The sequence below is a fragment of the Triticum urartu genome, unplaced genomic scaffold (genome assembly GCF_003073215.2).
Source record: "Triticum urartu cultivar G1812 unplaced genomic scaffold, Tu2.1 TuUngrouped_contig_4259, whole genome shotgun sequence".
Taxonomy (NCBI): domain Eukaryota; kingdom Viridiplantae; phylum Streptophyta; class Magnoliopsida; order Poales; family Poaceae; genus Triticum; species Triticum urartu.
Window position 1 is genome coordinate 1 of NW_024114832.1, and position 18,766 is coordinate 18,766.

General features: G+C 43.7%; 2 protein-coding genes across 2 annotated transcripts; one reads left to right on the forward strand and one right to left on the reverse strand.

The window, feature by feature from the left end:
- Window positions 1-13: 13 nt before the first annotated feature.
- LOC125527572 (pentatricopeptide repeat-containing protein At5g16420, mitochondrial-like) lies at window positions 14-967 on the forward strand (the record flags this gene model as incomplete). The annotated part of the gene is made up of 1 exon (XM_048692091.1): window positions 14-967. A coding segment is annotated over one exon (777 nt), but the record flags the coding sequence as incomplete, so codon positions are not given.
- Window positions 968-1,082: 115 nt separating this feature from the next.
- LOC125527571 (receptor kinase-like protein Xa21) lies at window positions 1,083-6,665 on the reverse strand. The gene is made up of 2 exons (XM_048692089.1): window positions 1,789-6,665; window positions 1,083-1,683 (listed from the first exon to the last, which is right to left on the reverse strand). Exons 1-2 carry the CDS (start codon window positions 4,841-4,843, stop codon window positions 1,301-1,303), a joined length of 3,438 nt encoding a protein of 1,145 aa, XP_048548046.1. The 5' UTR covers window positions 4,844-6,665; the 3' UTR covers window positions 1,083-1,300.
- Between the last annotated feature and the right edge of the window lie 12,101 nt (window positions 6,666-18,766).

The following is an 18,766-nucleotide window of genomic DNA, read 5'->3' on the forward strand; positions in this document are numbered from 1 at the left end:
CGCGGTGAGTGCGACTCTGACGATTTTGGATGGTGCCGGTGGCCCGTGCCGCGCGTCCGGCGTGTTCTCGCTGGTCAAGGCGTTGTCCTCGATCGGCGAGCTCGACGCGGTTGTGTGGGTGATCGAGGAGACGGCGAGGAGGGCGAGCTACTACAATGTCCTCTTGGCCGCCAAGTGCAAGGCTGGTGACTTCCGGGGCGCCCGTGAGGTGTTCGACGAAATGAGGAAGGGGAGCTGCGGCCCAAATGCCAACTCCTGGAACTACCTCCTGGGGTGCCTGCTGAAGAATGGCAGGGCCACCGAAGCGTGCGACCTTGTTGAGACCATGGAGAGGTCGGACCACGACGACATCCCGAACTCACTGACGTACGAGATCCTCACATACCACGCCTGTAAGGCGGGGAAGATGGATTCGGCAAGGCAGATTCTCGATCAGTTGTTCTCAGAAAATCTGACGCCGAGGATTACAATCCACACAGCCTTCATCAAAGGGTACTTCTATACTGGGAGAATCGAAGATGCTTGCGATTATGTGAGGGCTATGAGCACCAGGGATTCACACTCCACGAACAGGAACTACAGCCTGCTCGCCAAGCTGTTGCACAGGTCGGGGAGGATCGTCGAGGCAGGAAGTGTCCTGTATGAGTTGATGGAGAAGGGCCTCAGGCCTGACCATTCTGCTTATGTTACAGTGTCCAAAGGTTTGCACAAGATGGGAAGGGGAGATCTGTCTGCTGAATTGAAGTCCTTGTTTCAGAAATTCATTGTACAGTCAGGTTTGGAATACTGATTTATTTTTGAGCTCTTGTTGAGTCATCTACTTGAGTGAAACTTGCTTGTCCACATAAGATATTTAGGTGCCATTTATGCCCTTCACTCCTGACTCCGCCATGTAATGAGTAGATAACTTTGCTGTAAATTAAAACTTAAAAGGACATGTTTCCTACTTTGTATAGATATGAAAAGGGGTTTGTCTAGGGCACATCTAGATGTGCTATAGTTATTGCACATCTAAGTGACAGAATCAAGTATGGAAAGGAAAAGAAAAAACCCAAAAGAAAATTTCCACACGAATCTCCACATAAGATCAATGACATAGGACTTAGATGTGCAATACTTATGGCACATCTATATGTGCTTTAGCAAAACTGATATGAAAAACATACATTATCAGAAACAAAACTGTGCAAAGCCATTTGACATGGATGCATTAGCTACCTCTGAAATGACTCAAACTGGATTCAGAAAAGGAAAAAACAAGATAGTACATTACTATTCTTCTTTACATGAACTTCTGTTGCTAGCTACTTTCCTGCCAATTCTTTGCTTCATCTGACATGCATGTGTATGAGGCCATGTGCTTTATTCTAAGGATCTCGGTAGAAACTCGTCTCATATCTGGCCGCTCTTTGGCTGATTTCATGGAGCAAGAGAGGCCTATTCTTAAAAGTGGAATAACGCAATTCTTCATCATGTCAGTTGCACTGCTGTTATCATGTAGCATTGTGGGGTCAACAACCTCGTGAATATTCTTTGTAAATGCTCTGTCAACAAATTCATGAAGGCTTATACCATCATTAAATTTTTCTTCAGTTGGACTGCACCCTGTTATCAGTTGCAACAGAAGCACCCCGAAACTATAGACATCACCCTTGGTTGATATCTCTTCGCTCATTCCATACTCTGCATTTACATTTAAAAACACAATAAAATTAAACAATTATCATTATTTGTACAACTCCATAAGGAACAAACAGAGCCAGTATCTTGCAAATAAGCTTATCTCACCTGGTGGGATGTATCCTATGGTTCCTTTTAAGCGGCTCAAAGTTGCTGAACTATCTTGATGTGCATTTTCTGTCCTGAACAAGAATCTTGCTAGGCCAAAGTCAATGACGTACGCAACCATGTCAAGACCCAAAAGAATATTGGTTGGCTTCAAGTCGCAATGTATAACTGGAGGTGCACATTGGTTGTGAAGATAATCCAAAGCAAGTGCTACATCCAAGGCTATGTTAGTCCTTTGGCTTAAAGTCAGAATACTCCTTTCACCATTTTCAGGGTCTTTTAGATGTAGCCACATTTCTAGGTTCCCATTTGGCATGTATGGGAACACTAGGGCCTTGAAATCTGCCCCAGTATGATCCACTGAAGAGCATAAGGTAATGATTTTTACAAGATTCCGATGGCGAACATTTCTTAGGGCTTCACACTCTGCTATGAAGCTCCGATGTGCCCCATTAATGTCAAGATCAAAAATCTTGATGGCAACTTGATCTTCTTGAAACTGCAGACTGCCCTTATAAACCCTTCCAAATGATCCAGAACCAATTAAGTTTGCTGAAGAAAATCTATCAGTTGCCCTTACCAAGTCTTTATATGATACCTTTTCATATGCTATCTTCTCTATCTTTATCTGCTCATTATCATGTTGCAAATGGGGATTGGTTTTCATCCTTTTCCTCAAACAAATTGTTGCAATTAATGAGAAAAGGATTGCAGTGGCAACAACAGTTAGCAGTAGAACTAGAAGCAGTAGCTTCTGCTTTCTTTTCCTGTCAACCACTGCTGAACAAAGAGACATACCTCTTGTTGGAATGCTTGTACACAGATGATAATTTCCTTCGATTGACACTGCACCAGCGATGTCAAAAACACCGCCTGTTGGAACTGCTCCATCAAAATGGTTGAAGGATAAATTGAGGTCTTGCAGTGATTTCATGGATTTGAGGAACTCTGGAATTTTTCCAGACAAATTGTTCCTAGAAACATCCATCTGTTTTATGCTGACTAAGTTGGCAAATGATTGTGGAATGCTTCCTGCAAACAAGTTGCTTTGCATCCCAAGATACTCCAGAACAACACACTGGCTGAGAGTTGATGGGATGTTACCAGACAACCTGTTATTTGACATGTTGATTTTCTGCAGATGAATGAGATTGCCAACTTCATCTGGCATTCCTCCAGACAAGTTGTTGTCTGACAAGTCCAACTCTTCAGAAAGCGTAGAGAGTTTGAAGATTTCTCTTGGTATATGCCCATCTAGTGAGTTGTGAGCAAGGTTGAGTGTGGTCAGTTGAGTGCACTGTGCTATACTTGCAGGTATTCTTCCACTAAAGTTGTTATGATCCATTTCCAGCATACTCAGCTGGACAAAATTGCTAAAAGTATCTGGAATCTGACTTGAAAGCCTGTTTTGCGCAAAGGATAGATAGACCAAGTTCTGCAATTTCCCAATTGTTGGTGGTATATTACCGGTGAGAAGATTGTAATTCATGTACAAGCTACTGAGGCTCTTAAGATTGCCAATCTCTGGTGGTATAGGTCCAGAAATTTGGTTACTACTTAGGTACAGACACTCGAGACTGTTCGAAAGGTTGCCGATAGAACTTGGCAATTTCCCTTTGAGATTGTTCCCATCCAGGGCCAGCATGGTCAACCCGGAGCAATTAGATAGTGAAGAGACAAAGCCCCAGTCATCTGCTTCTAGCTTGTTGTGTCCCAAATCGAGTTCCTCCAAATTTGGCAGTGAGCCGAAAAATGGTATGGATCCAGTAAAGCTATTACCATTCAGGTAAAGCCAGCGTAGGTGGTAAGCTTTGAGAAGAGAGGCTGGGATTGGTCCATCAAAACTATTTTGTGAGAGTAGTAGGTTCTGGATATTGGGGAGCGTGTAGCCGATGTCGAAGGGTAATCTTCCGACAAGTGTGTTATTTGCTATGGCGAGACTTCTCAGAGATGACATGTTGAAGATACACGGTGGAACCGGCCCAGATAAGTTGTTCATATGCAAGGTCAATGTCTCTAGTGTTGGAATATAACCTAAGCTCTCCGGGATGCTCCCAACTAAATGATTGTTTGTAAGACGAAGATAAACTAGGGAGGAAAGGTTCCCTACTGAGGAAGGTATTCTTCCTGAAAGATTGTTATTCCCTAAATCAAGATGCTTAATAGGGGAAGATGTGACAGTAATAGAGGGTATTGAACCAACAAAACTGTTATCTTCGAGGCTAATGGTACCAAGTGACAAAGTGTTGAGAAGATCCTTTGGGAGTTCTCCAGTAAGACTATTGCTCATAAGCCTAAGTACTTGAAGGGATGAGCTATTTGCCAAGGACTCCGGGATTACCCCTCCGAGACCATTGATCCCGAGATCGACGTATGTGAGATGACAGCTACTGCCGAAAGACGGTGGTATGGTGCCGGTAAGCATGTTTTTGGCGAGAACTAGTATGCGCAGTGCAGGAAGGTCTCCGAAAGCGGGAGGGATGCTTCCTTGGAGCTTGTTGTTGCTAAGGTCAATCTCTTGAAGGTGCTTGCATTGGCTAAGGGTAGGTGGGATCTCTCCACGGAAGGAATTATTCCACAAGCCCACGATTTGGAGCTGGGAACACGCAGAGAGTTCAGGCGGGATGTTACCTTCCAAAGCGTTGATGCTGAGGTTGAGGTTGGTGAGCCGGCTCAGGAGGCCAAGCTCCGACGGCAGGCCACCACTGAAGCTGTTGTTAGACAGCTGGAGCCTTGCCAGCCAAGTGAGGTTGGCGATGCAAGGCGCTATGGAGCCCGAGATGCCTTGGGATTCAAGGTCCAGCGCAACGACACGCCTGGATGGTGTCACGCTGCAGGTGATCCCATGCCAGTCACAGAATTCCATGGACGCGTTGCTCCATGAAGCTAGAACTCCGGCGGGTGCCGAGATCCCAGACTTGAAGCAGAGGAGGGCTTGCCTATCGCTCTCTGATTCATCGCAGATGCCTAGTAATGGCAGGCTGCAGAAGAAGCCCAAGAAGAGGCAGAGAAAACGATAGAGGCCTGGAAACAAAAAGGCACTTGAAGACACCATTACTCAGCTATCGAGATCGATGGAAGCTCTAGCTTTGCAAGAGGATGTTTAATTACGGGGTGTGTTGCAGTACCTCACCCACTTTAAATAGTAGAGGATTGGAGCAGCAAGCTATGATATCATAATGTGCGGCAATGCGACCGTGCTGGATGCTACGGACGGAGGAGCAGGTAAGGTATGCAACACCAGAACAAATGGATTTTGGACCATCTGGAAAATCTGCCTGAAACTCAATAATGATATTTGCAAATCATTGTTCCAGTCTTCCAGCAATGATATCTGCAGGTCATTGTTGCAAGTCATGAGCTAGCTTCCAGGGCATAGAACAAATGGTTTGGTTGGGGTCCTGTCCCGCCAAAGCAGATGATCTCTGCAACCCGGAGCGTACTATCTCTGGCAATTAATATATTAGCACACATACTTCCAGTTTAACGGTAATGCGGAAATTAACAGGGCAGGTGCATATGAGCGCGTGATTAATTTGTTGTATGTGCCTGCTGGCGACCCTTGATTCAGCTGGAAGCGGTTGTTGGCACTCCACTTGGACTTACAATATGGGATTCCTAGCAAGTTGTCCCTTGTCAGGTTGCTGTTGGATTATTTGGGAAACGTAGTATAAGACGCATTGGATGATGGTATATCTCAAGGTACTAATCATCATTGTTACACGATGGGCATCGAGCGATTTGAAAGAAGTACACTAGGTGAAGATTGTTCTGCAGAGTCAACTAGAGAAACACGGGGTCCTGACGATTGCTAAATGGTCGCGACATCCTTGTAGACCGTTGACTGACTCTTTTTGACTCGAGGATTCAGACTGAGAAAGTAACAGATAGTCCTGCTAATTAACAACCTTTTTATAAAGCCGGCTGAAAGCAACATGTTTTGCTGGGGATACCGGCTTACAAGGAAGAAACATAGTTTTTCTGTCAGTTGGATGCCTAACAAATTTGCTTTGTATCAAAGCTTTGTTTCAAACATTCCAAAGAGCCCAAGCCGTAGCAGCAAATTCCATCCAAATTAGCCGCTGGACTTGCCTTGAAGTTTTGCCCAGAAATTAGGGAGACATGATGGCGCCCATGTGCACCTAAGCATGTCTTGGACGCAGTCCGGGAAGAACATATTGAGCCTTGGCGCAAGAAAGGAAGCATATAGGCCATCCTCTGTCTCATGTCTCTTCTAAACTTTGACGAGGTCGCCTCTCCTTGCTCTGCCTCCGTCCTCGACTTGTTTTGCCAGCAAAACGAAATATAAATATGAGTCTGGTAGGTTAAGCTCGGATGATTGAGACCTTGAAAATATTCTTATGGAGTGAGCAATAGCTAGCAACTCTTGAAAAAGACATCCGACTTAATCTGCACGGTCACCCCAGTGCCCACCAGTGAGCAAAACTGTGCTAGTGCCACAATTATTTCTACTCTTTGGTCCAAGGGCGTGGTCTGAGGTAGTACAGTCTTTGTCTCTGCGTGCACATGGTGGTATTAACGGATGCGTTCCTCTCTTTTTCCCTCTCTAGTTATGTACTATTTGTTCGTCCTTTTGACTCGTTGAAGGCGTGTGGTAGTTTACTGAGGAAACTAAGCTGGGTTCCTGGTTGAGCTTAACTTGCATAAATAAGCGGCTAGTTTGTGGGCAGTCATCAGTGACAGAACCGCATATTACTGCTCGATCGACTAATTAAGCTGACCTTTTCCTAAGCGAGGTAGCTGGTAGTGGGAATCAATGGCATCCCCGCTGCTGGTGCTACTCAAGCCAGGAACTGTCGATGATGCTCCGGCTTCTCCAGCTGCTCAAGCCGTGGTTCGTCAGCCTCCACCCGCTCCCGCCGGTATGCAGTGCACTCAATTATCTACTCTCAGCATGCATGTTACTCATTGCTATTGATCATATCCGTGAGCGCTAACATACTCCATGGCATTGCAGTTTCAGATGGTGCTGAGCACCTCCTCCAAGGCCCTGAACACCTAGGAGGAGGACGTCCAGATGGTTCATGGAGCACACTTGAGCCCACTCTGGCTGACAACATGGTTGGCGGAAACCAGATGCTTACCAGTTCCTCCAAAAGCTTCCCTGGGCACGTAATTCGTAACCTCCCCGCAGATTAATGGCGCCCATGCCACGCTCCCTCGTGTCGCAGAAGGGGAAGCGACCGTGGAACTATCTTGGGAGCTCAAGAATGTTTCCTAACCACCCGAGTCATGAACCCGGACATCCTTGGAGAAGAAAGGCGCAGCCTGTAAGATCCTGATACGGTGTGCTGGAATCAAGATCTCGGCTGTTGCATAGTAGTACTAGCACTGTCATAAATAGGGGTATTCATTTTGTATGCTGCTCCAGTCGAATTGATCAAGAAATGTGCGCGCTCAAAACAAAGGTGTGCGGTGTTATTGAACTTTGCTGCTTTGCATCGTACTCCTAGATGTTTGTTGCCTATCATATCAAACCTGTAAGGCTGTCAACTCAAGAAAGAATAATACCCGCAAGGTTATAACTCACATTTGTTCTCTGTAAATCAGCCTGGGTAAAAGAGGATCAGTGATGTGGGTGATGGCCTCTACTTTTTTTCAAACCGATGAACCCCTTTCCATTAATTGCTCAACGGAAAGAACATTGTTTTCTTACATCAGGCCAACTGAGAAGCAAACTAAGGAGACAAGGAAAGGGGAAAGCGAGTTGGGGCAATAGAAGTAAACCTGCTGCGAGTGCTCGCCGTCAAAACACCCGAGCGAAAACCTTCTACCGTAGTTCTAAAAAAAGCATCATAGCAGAACCCACGCAGGGGTATATATATAAACCAAAGGCAAAACTCCAAAAGTATAACAAGGAATGAGGGAAACTACATCAGCCAACTACAGCGCGCAAGGTTCCGGGAATGAGGAGAAGCCACCAAGAATCAGTCATCGGCAACGCGAAGAACGCTTCCTCGTGCCATGCTCTGGCCAGCAAGCACTTTCGCAGTCTGCATCACCTTCTGTATTTCACCTTGTACTCTCTCACGGTCTTCGATCTTCAGCAGCCTTGTCCAGTACTCTCTCTGTAAACTAATATAAGAGCATTTAGATCACTACTTTAGTATTCTAAACGCTCTTATATTAGTTTACGGAGGGAGTACATAAAAAAAGAACACACAGTGTACACTATCTCGAGCGGAGTTCGAACAATATGAGCACAGAGCCGGGCAACAGGAAGGGGACGCTGTTACTAACGGCCCTGATCCTGTGGCGCATATGGCTGGAACGAAACTGCTGCACGTTCAAGGGAAAGCAGCCGAGCAGCAACGACATCCTCGGCGCAGCCAGAAGTGACATGGAGCAATGGCCACTCGCCGGAGCAAAATGCATTGAGCCCCCATTCAGGGACCTGACGTGAGAGATCGCCACTCTGTATTTTTTGTGCTAGGGGCAATTTTCTATAAGCCCATAGTTTTTTGCAGTCTCGCTCCTGATCGATTGATCAGCTAGCCTTTTTTGTACCCTCTCTTCTACTAAATCAATGAAAAGTCAGGCAATATGGATCTTTTAAAAAATAAGGTCACTTTGTTCCTGACTGTCCAAGTCTCAGTGGGCTGATGTAAAAACTGAGAGGTAAACAACCAGCTCAAACACCCCAAAACTGAACATGCAACAGGGTAAAAGAAAAAAGAAGAAGATGATTGTCAGTTTCCACTTCATTGCAAAAGGAGCATGCAGGATTACACGGCCACTGCCGTTTTTTTCCCTTTCATATTGTCTCTTGTCTGAATAGCATTTTGGAATGATTGCCACATAATGTTTTTGATCTTGAGCGGTACAGGAGCCTCCGAACTCAGTTTGTTATTCAGCCCCGTGATGTTTCGTTCTAACCACCTGTACATAGATTTTGTAGAGAAAACTTGATTTTTAGATAACGACCTCCAAGAAATCTATAGCCAGCCTTCCCACAAGAGGCAAATATAGGTTCGATCAAGATTTGCAATACTGTCAGGGGTCATCCGTAAGCTGCAAGTTCCTGGCCCGATCAACAACTTCTGCCCATTGCTCAGGCATAGCACCAATCAATCTACGTCTAAACGGACAAATTTATAAATGTTACAATCCTGATTTTGACAAAAATCAACATACCAAGAAACAAGTCTTTCAGAGGTGTCAGCTGTGTTCTCATGATTAACATAACGAGTTTAACCTGCAGGCACCAAACCTTGAATTGCCATCGTTAGAACACACAATTAACCAGGCACCAAAACTTGAATTGCCACTTAAATTAGGGGTAAAACCATGAGTTAAACCCCAAATTTTCCATCTGATACTCATGTAAATTACCAACACTCTGTCTTATATATGAACTTAACCACTCGGATGAGGTCCCCACTTTCTGCTCCGCGTCATTGCAGTTTTTGTTTTACCAGAAAGTCAAAATCTGAAAACGAGATCCGTCCCGATCAACTGTCCGTGGTTTCTCTCCGCCCAGGGCCACAATTTTTGTCTGAAGTGCATATGGTCGTCTTTTTATTCTTTGGTTGACGGGTGTGATCTGAAGCGCAGTCATCGTCTTCTCACACGGTGGTTTGAACGGCCGCGTATTCCTCTCCTTCAATTCTCTGTCTTAAATTATTTTATTTATTCGTCATTTTCGCTCGACAATTAAACACACGTACGCAGTGCTCGGTGAGATTTGGATATTATAAGTATCGACACAAGAACCTGCAGTTTGGAGGCAGTCACCACGCATCAATCTCCTCTTCACAGAAGGAGGTACACTAGTGATCAACTAATTAAGCTGTCCTTTGCCTAGCTGGCTAGTGACTTAGTGAGGATCAATGGCATCCCGGCTGGAGTCACTCATGAAGCGACTGTGGAGCTATCTTCCCTCTTCTCTTAGCAGTTCCAGGAGCGACCCTCCGCAGCAGATTCCTGATCCTACCGATGATCCTCCGGCCGATCAAGTCGGGGACACTCCACCCGCTCCCGAAGGTATGCAATCAGCTACTTATCTACTCTCAGCCTGCATGCATACATTATCCACATCTTTTCGCGCCCCCAACAGTGTGATAATAATCCGTGGCGTTGCAGTTTCAGATCTTGAGCACCTTCCAAGTCCTAACCACATAGGACGCCTTGATGGTGCAGTTGAGGCCGATCTGGCCGTCAAGCCGAAGCTTGGCAGTTCCACCAGTTTTCCTCGACACAAAATTCATGATCCTGTGGGCGATTACTCCTCTCAGGAAGGATCACGAAGGCTTGCCATAGGGCATCCCGATGGGACCCACCAAGGGTCCGTGCACCGTCGTGGCGCGAGCCTCCCCTAGGGTTTCTTCGGATGCTTCTCGGCCGAGGCCTTCATCTATATATAACATCTTTAGATTTTTTTATGGAAGAAATATTGTTTCTTCGCCATCCAGTCGAAGGAGGAATTCATTGCCCAACTTTAGCAATATCACCATCACCCTGTACCTGATGAGGTTCGAGTGGTCCCACCTCCCGGACTATGGGTTTATAGTACTAAATATGTATAAATCTCTCTTTGTATGTTTTTTTATGTATACATTATGTGAGCTGCAACATATGAATATGATTATCTATGTGGTTTTGTGATGGATATTTTGTCATGAGTTGAATAATTTCAAATATTTTTCTAGGCAAATTTCATATACTGTTGTTCATTTTGATTGTAAGATTGGTTTGTCAATGTGTATTGGATCTCTGCACTACTAGTCTAATTATGGACAAGTTACAGTGAGGGGATAATAATGAGAACAATGTTTGTGCAAAAAAAAAGGAAGAAAACAGTGTGTATTAGATGAAGTAGACAGAGGGGCAGTATGATTAACCTGGTGACAAAGAAGATTAAAGAACTTGTTCCCCTTGGTATACTTTCTTGGCTCGTCTCACTGAGGATAAAAAGTGAGTTTTCTAGCTATCTCGGTATTGTTTTGTGGAATAGATTTACTCTCAACAATGTGTCCGAATTCTTATTGCAGTTCTCGGTAGCTTGACATTTATTACTTGGGTGTTCATGGGCATTCTGCATAACGTGGAATATTACCCAAGTGATTTACTGTGTGTTGGGATCTTAGATGTATGGACACAATGAAATCGACGTACAATTATTGGTATGACTATGTGCATCACTGGGTTGATCAAATATCATGTTTATGCTTATTATTTTGCGCCACCATGAGAGCGACGATGCTATGGACTAGCAAGATCTGGCTCTCGAATTCATGATGGTTCCGCTCCAAAAGGGTCTCCCATAAGACAGGATGAGTGTCGGTGATATATAAGTCAAATTACCTATCGGCCTGCCTCACATCGCCACTCAAGTGGAACCCACAAAGGTCCAAAGATACCGCACCAGCATTAGGAGAAGCGCTACTGCAAAGGAGGAGTCTTAAGATCATACCGACATCAAGGGAACTAGAGAACACTCTACAAAATTTAAGGAAAGTGTCAAATGTGGTGCATACTGATACCGTGTCTGACTCCTACCCCTGTAAGCCACATCGCACCAACATGGAGCTTTCCATAACTTCTGATGTATAAGGGATACTAGGGGCATCCTAGAAGGGGAGCTCTTCCTCTCCATAGATTTAACCTACACCATGTAGCAGAATTCCGGCGCTTCACACTCGAATGCCCATCATCATCATAACTCGTCGGGTCCCCACCATGCATTGTAACTCTCGATATTCTCCACATATATAAGTAAAAAGAAAGGCAGGAAGTGGGGCATTTACCCGCATCGGGGGTTGAACCTAGGTAGAGATCGTGTGTCTTTATGTTCTGTGCTTAAGACTCCCTAGTCTGCTGATGTTACATCCCCTCGACTAAAAATTTCACGTAAAATCACTCGACTACTAGCGTTTACCATTGGGGCTTTACACGAACAGGGCAGATCTATGACAAGGGACATGATATCATCGGCATCAGATAATGAATCGTCCAAAAACACAACGACCAGCTAAGAATCCCAATAGGAGGACTCGGTGCGCCTTATGAGAATGCATGTTGCAGTTTCAATTTTCATGAAAAAACAAAATAGTTTCACTACTACAGAATCATACGCAAAAACATGTTACATGTGTTGGGTTATTCGCTAATAATTGGTTAACCATCGGTATTGACAATCTTTACCACACGAGGACCACGTATGCGTGCGGATATAAGTACTAGAAAGACAATGAGTAGACTATACATCAACGGGGTCCAAGCCTATGTTCTGCTTCTCCCGTTGAGGTGGTCCTAGAACAGAATCTCAAGATTTGCCACCCTCACACCCTTATCAATGGACTTAGTCAACAATGCAAGCGATGAAGCTATAGACTGGCGAGATCTGCTTCTTCAAGACGAGGTAGTTCCGCTCCAACAAGATCTCCCACAACACGATGAGGGGCAGGGAACCCGTCTTCCATGCCACGACATCCTACACTTTACCCCCGAATGCAATGAAACAATTTTGGCGGAAAGGCATGATGCCATGGCTAGCCGGTGATCTCCTCCTATATGCTATTGGCTATATGACATTGGATGAAGAGATGTGTTGACGGTTTCAAGCTCCCTGGCAGAAAGGGGGACTGAAATAGTAATTCAACATCCACAACGTGTGAGCTGATTCCCGCGGCAAAGCCTGTCAAAATTGAGTAACAAAGAACTTGTTGCTCACTGGACCCGAGACATGTTATTCTTTTTTTAGTTGAGACATGCAAACCAAGATCTTGAAATTGGTGCAAATCGACCCCTCGGATTGGAGATTGAAAGAGGAATGTGTCGTGTAGATGCCAAAGGCATTGGTTGTCCAAAGGATCTTACCAATATAAGAAAAGGAGGCTCGGAAGGTCAAGGAGGTTTCCCACATGTATGAGAAAGTCCAAGCCTCCAAGGACTATCTAAGAGCAACTACAACCAGCATCATCAAATCCTCCTCAAATGTCCGCTGACGTGACCGGTCAATGACCGGACACGAGAGGGAGGGAAAAAAATGACCCAACCGGACCCTTCATATCATCCCTATACGTCCGGGCTGTCCGTGAACCCTTATATTGACGACAATTATAGGGAGGATATGAGGGCTCGCGGACGTGCCTGAATGCGCCCGGTCAGTCTGCCACATAGGATGTGGCCCACCCTGAACCACTTTTTTTCTTTCTTTTTTCTTTCCTTCTCTCTCTTTATCTCCATCAATTATGTGCAAGTGACTGGACATATGAGAAAGAAAATGAGAAGTGTTACTGCATGTACGGACAAATAGAGGCTCAAAACAGACATGCCCAGTCACTGATCAGGCGTGTCTGCGGGCCTTTTAGGGGGTCGGATTTCGTAAGTCTGGCTGTAGATGCCCTAAGGGTCCCAAACACTTCGAGATCCATGTGATCCTTTTCATGCATTTGTTTACATTTAGAATCATGGGATTTATAGAAATCAACCCGCAATGCACTTCTCTCCCTCCCATCCATTACTCTATGCATTTAATTTATTTACTTTGTATGGAATGTCCAAACACCATATTTTAGAAACCAACACACAATCCAACTCTCTGCCTCCCATCCATTCATCCATGCACATTTTTTGTTCAAACTTAAAAATGGTCATGTAGTTTAAATCATCAATGTAGATCCATTTTCCCCATTAATTGTGTTTATCTAGACGAGATCTTCCAAAAGAAGAGCAGTGTTCAATATGATCACAAAATCTAAAATTGTCATATTTTGATTGTAGAATTGAACTTTCTGAACCAATTTTATCGATGCAAAGTTTCATATAACTTTCAGTGTCTTCTGTTGTGGTGTCATGGTTTCCAATTTTGGTACATGTTTCAATGATTTTTTGAACATACAATTTTCATATCCTGTTACTCGAATGAGATATTAATTTTTGGAACTTTTTGAAACCATTTTATTTGTCGATGCAAGTTTCTTATGGTTTCATTGAAGTTTTGGTACGTGTTTGCATTTCACAGTGGTTCAAGTTTCATTCGAGCTATTTATGTATGTTTGATATCACTTTCAATGAGTTTTGCTATGTTTTTATTATTATTTCATACAGATTTTTTTGCATAGTTTCAGTGTATTTCCTACTAGTTCGAGTTCCACTCAGATTTATATCATAGCTCGGCTTAAACTATTTGAACACTAGTTGTAACCTAAAAGAATCCTTATTGAAACATGCACGATTTTTTAAAAATGAAGGGTATATAGTCCAGGGGCTTCGACATACATGGGAACTTCTGCTTTTGTGAAAAGGTTTGTGAAAGTTGCTCTTGAAAGCCTTGCTCCGTCTTGTGGACTTAACCACTCTTACGAGGTCATCCCTTTTTGTTGTGCTCCCTCGTCAAACATAAAACTTAAAATATGAATCCGGTATGAAAGATCAGATGACATACGAAACTGAATGGAGCAATAACACCTCCAAAAATGATATCTGTCCTCCTAATTTGCACGGTCACCCGAGTGCCAACCAATGAACAGAACTCTCTCCACCTGGTGTTTCTCCGCACTATGCCAGAATTCTTTTATCTGAGTACGGTATTGTTTCTATTCTTTGACGGGTGTGGTCTGAGGTGCTCAAGTATAGTCTTCGTCTTCGCATGTCGGTTTGAACGGCTGCGTTCCTCTCTTTTACCATGTTTACTTATTTCTTCACTCGCTGTTTTGACTCAATGAGGGCACGTTGTAGGGTTTTGGTTCACTTCACTGTGACGGGTCGCTAAGCTGGGATATATAAGCAGCTTGTTTGGAGACAGTAATCACACATCAATTTCCTCTTGACAGAAGTACGGTCTACTGATTGATCAACTAATTAAGCTTTCCTCAGACTAACTAGCTGCTAGTGAGAATCAATGGCATTCCAGCTGGTGCTACTCAAGCCAGGAACTGTCCATGATGCTCCTGCTTCTCAAGCCAGGGACACTCCGGCCGCTCCTGCAGGTATGCACCCAGATATCTCCTCTCAACATGCATGTAGGCATTACACACTTCTTCTTGCGGGGTCACACATGTTCTTCTTGCTACTCCATCCGTTTCTAAATATAAGTCTTTATAGAGATTTCAATACGAACTACATACGGATGTATATAGACATAGTTTAGTGTGTAGATTCACTCATTTTGCTCCGTATATAATCCATATTGAAATCTCTAAAAGACTTATATTTAGAAATGGAGGGAGTACTTATGTACTGTCAGCATGCATGCATGCGTTATGCACATCTTCTTGCTACTGATCATATTAGCACCCTAACATACTCTGTGGCGTTGCACTTTCAGATCCTTTGCTACAGGATCATTCTCCCAACAGAGAGGTTTACGGAAACTAGATGCTCAGTTCCAAGAGCTACCCTCCGCGCAAGATTCATGATCCTCCCCGCAATAAATGGCGTCTATGCGCTCCGGACTGGTCCAACTCATGCTGCGGCAGCTAGGGAAGCGACTGTGGAACTGTCTTACCTTCCTTAGCTACAGGAGCAACCCTAGAGCACCCGATTCATGAACCCGGGCATCTTTTGCAAAAACCGCACCGCCTGTATGATCCTGATATAGTGGGCTAGAATAAAGATCTCGGCTGTTACATACTATTGTTGTCATATATTGTTTTTCCTTTTGGCACAACATGTCATGTATCGTATTGATTTTGTATACTGCTCCAATCGAATTGATCAAGAAATGTGCACAATCACTCTGAGTTTTGTTTTCAAAGGGAGGTTCAAGTTATTGAACGTTGCCTCTTTGCGTACTCTTGTGTTGGTTGTCTGTAAGATCCTGATATAGTGGGCTAAAATAAAGATATCGGCTGTTACATGCTATTGTTGTCATATTGATTTTCCTTTCGACACAACATGCATGTCATGTATAGTATTGATTTTGTATACTGCTCCAGTCGAATTGATCAAGAAATGTGCACGTATACTCAGAGTTTTGTTTTCAAAGGGAGGTGCAAGTTATTGAGTGTTGCCTCTTTGCGTCTTGTGTTGGTTGCCTCTTTGCATCTTGTGCTGGTTGTCTCTTTGCATCTTGTGTTGGTTGCCTCTTTGCATCTTGTGTTGGTTGTCTCTTTGCGTCTTGTGCTGGTTGTCTGTTACAAACCGTATCAAACATGTAGCTCACATAGGTTCTTTTTTTTTTGCGGGGGGCTCACATAGGTTCTTTGTGGGTAGTACTCATTGAGAAAGAACATTGGCCCGTGATGCATTGGTGGGATGACTCGCAACTTGGAGAAAACCACAAAACTCCATATCCATCGACTATATGTGAGAAATATTTCTAAAATACCACAACAAAACCATTTCTTACATATATACGTACTATCTAGTAACACTAACTCTAACATCCTATAAACACTAAACCTAACATGCAAAATTTCATCTACAAGATCACATCCTTTAGACACTAACCCTAAAATTTGGAAAGGTAACCCTAACATACAAATTTTCATCTACAAAATCATATCGTCTAGACACCAACATAGCAGTTTGTAACACTAACCCTAACATATAAAAACTTATATACATTTGATGAAGGGAAGGTATCCACTCCTTTCTCCGGGGAGTAGAGTAGAGAAGAAAGGTCAGCAATGATGTGTACCTGCTCCTCAGTCGGAGTGCACTGGAATGCAATGTGCACCATGTTGGAGCTCAGCACGTGGTGTGTAGTACGTTGGAACATAGGGCATTAGTGTGTACCTCATCCGAGCCCTAGTGTAGCACATCGTCTACGATAGCCTATTGGTTTATGTTACACACAATTTTCCTTGAGTTTAACCCTAATATTCTCGAGATTTATCTCGGCTGGTCTTATTAACAATTACCATTTAGTTTCTTTTTCTTTGTTTTCTGTTTTGCATGGTTTTTAGGTGGATTGTATCTCCTGTTGACTTCTCATGATATTTGGAGTTGATTCTGTGGTGAAACAGGGAAGAGCTGGGAGCATGATTTGTTGGATTTCACGAGAGGGACCTCATCATCAAACTGTGTCTCGTCGAGGCGAACAACTTTGATTTCTTGGATCATCTCATTGCAAGGACTTATGCAATTTCTAGAGCCAAAACACTGAATGAACAAACCAGGGCAGGGACCAGTAGCAAAGCCGAGAAGCGGTAAGATTATACACGCTCGTACCCCGCCTAGATAGACAAGAAAACACATGTAAACTTCTTCGTGCAATCCCTGTTTTGCATGTCGTTTCATGTGCTTGATTCGTGAGAAGACAAGGAACACGCTAAAGACATATAACGGCCACATCTTAGCCCTTGGATCTCAAGGAGAGGAGGAGGATACGTTAAGGAGAGACAGGAGTGTGGATTTGTATTCATCTTCAACCCAAGCCGACACAATCGTTCACCCATTTGCAGTAAGAGTACAGCTCCAATCAGATCAAGGGGCATTCAAGGGATGCTCATTGTTTTGCACAAATCTAATATTAAAATGGGTCGGACTATGTGCTCAACGGGACATAATTCTAGTCGTCTAGGACATTTGGGTCGGCTCCATACCCCTGAATGGAGCAAAGAGGCCAGTAGAGACCAGGTCCGGACTGGCCCATTCCCATTCCTACATATCAAAGCGGAGAGTGTAGAAATAACAATCAGACATCCATGACGCATGAGCTGATGGGTGCATCAATGCAAACTGAGGCAGAGGTGGAGCAGCAAGGCAAAGAAGTTACAGCTCACCGGAGTCCATACATGCCAGACTGAGGTTCTGAAATCTATGTGCATCGAACCCTTGAACTGGAGATCATGGACGAAGCACATTGTGTAGATGCGAGAGACATTTGGTGTCCAAAGGATCTTGCGGATAGAAAGAGTTGTACCACATGCTGGATTCCTCTTTCATCACTATAAGCATTTTAAAACCGAACCGTAAAACCATACCAAATAGAAACCAAACCGAACCAATTTTCTGGTTTCTGATTTTTGGTATGGTATGAAACTTTGTTACCGTTTTGAATTTCAGTTTTTTCGGTAATACCGAAAAACAGAATAGTTAACCAAATATAAAAAAGATATTTATATTTCTTGAGCGAACAACCATACAAGCAGTCGATCACGTGAGTAACTTGTCACAATCCTATATAGACCTCACATGTACTCTTCACTAAGTAGTACTAAAGTTTCTAACATCGTTCTTATACACTAACTGGCCTGTGACCACACTGCATAAGCATTAGAGGAGTTGCGATCTCACTCAGGCCTATGGGAAAGTTAATGGACAGACCAAAGGCTCAAAAGAGCCTATAACGAGTATCTGCTACCGAGTCCAAATGCTCCCTCGTGAACAATAAAATCAAAAAACAAAAATTATAACAAACTTTCAGAAATGTCATGTGTGCTTGCAAACATTTATCATGAAATGACATTCGTGGAAGTCGTGAAAAAATCAATGCTCCTAAAATGCTATGTTTGAAAGCATTTTGGAGTGCTGATTGTGCTTTTTTGCCATGACTTCCACGAATGTCATTCATGATGAAAATTTTCAAGCACTCAAAATATTTGTCAAAGTTTGACACAAAACAAATTCATTTTTTTGGATTTTATTGTTAATCCCGAGATCATTTTTCTTGTACAAAAGTCAAATTCCCTGCATGCATACATATTGTATATTATACTGTTTGTATAAAAAGAGGTATGTGTTTTGAGTCATAACGTTGTCAATATTGCTGTGTCACTTTTAAATTCACGTCAACTTCGGTTACTACGGTATATGTACCAAAGCTATACTGAAATAATTTGATAATACTATATCGAAACCGAACCGTACTTTAATTTCAAATACCGTTAAGTACTAACCAAAGTACTATCCAAAGTATCAAATATCCTTCGTCCCCCGCTCGTATGGTGTGGCGCGGGCCAGATCTAGCGGCTGGGCATGGCGCTCGATGCCGGGCGCGGCGGCGCCCCGAAGCAGGCTGGCGATGGTGGTGTTCGACGGGCGGCAGGCGGCATGGTGGTGGTGCGGC

What these genes read in the sequence shown, in the direction of transcription:
- LOC125527571 (XM_048692089.1), bottom strand. Translation starts at nt 4,843, where the DNA reads ATGGTGTCTTCAAGTGCCTTTTTGTTTCCAGGCCTCTATCGTTTTCTC. An exon ending in CATAGGATACATCCCACCAG is followed by an intron (nt 1,684 to 1,788) that starts GTGAGATAAGCT and finishes ATGTAAATGCAG; the next exon opens with AGTATGGAATGAGCGAAGAG.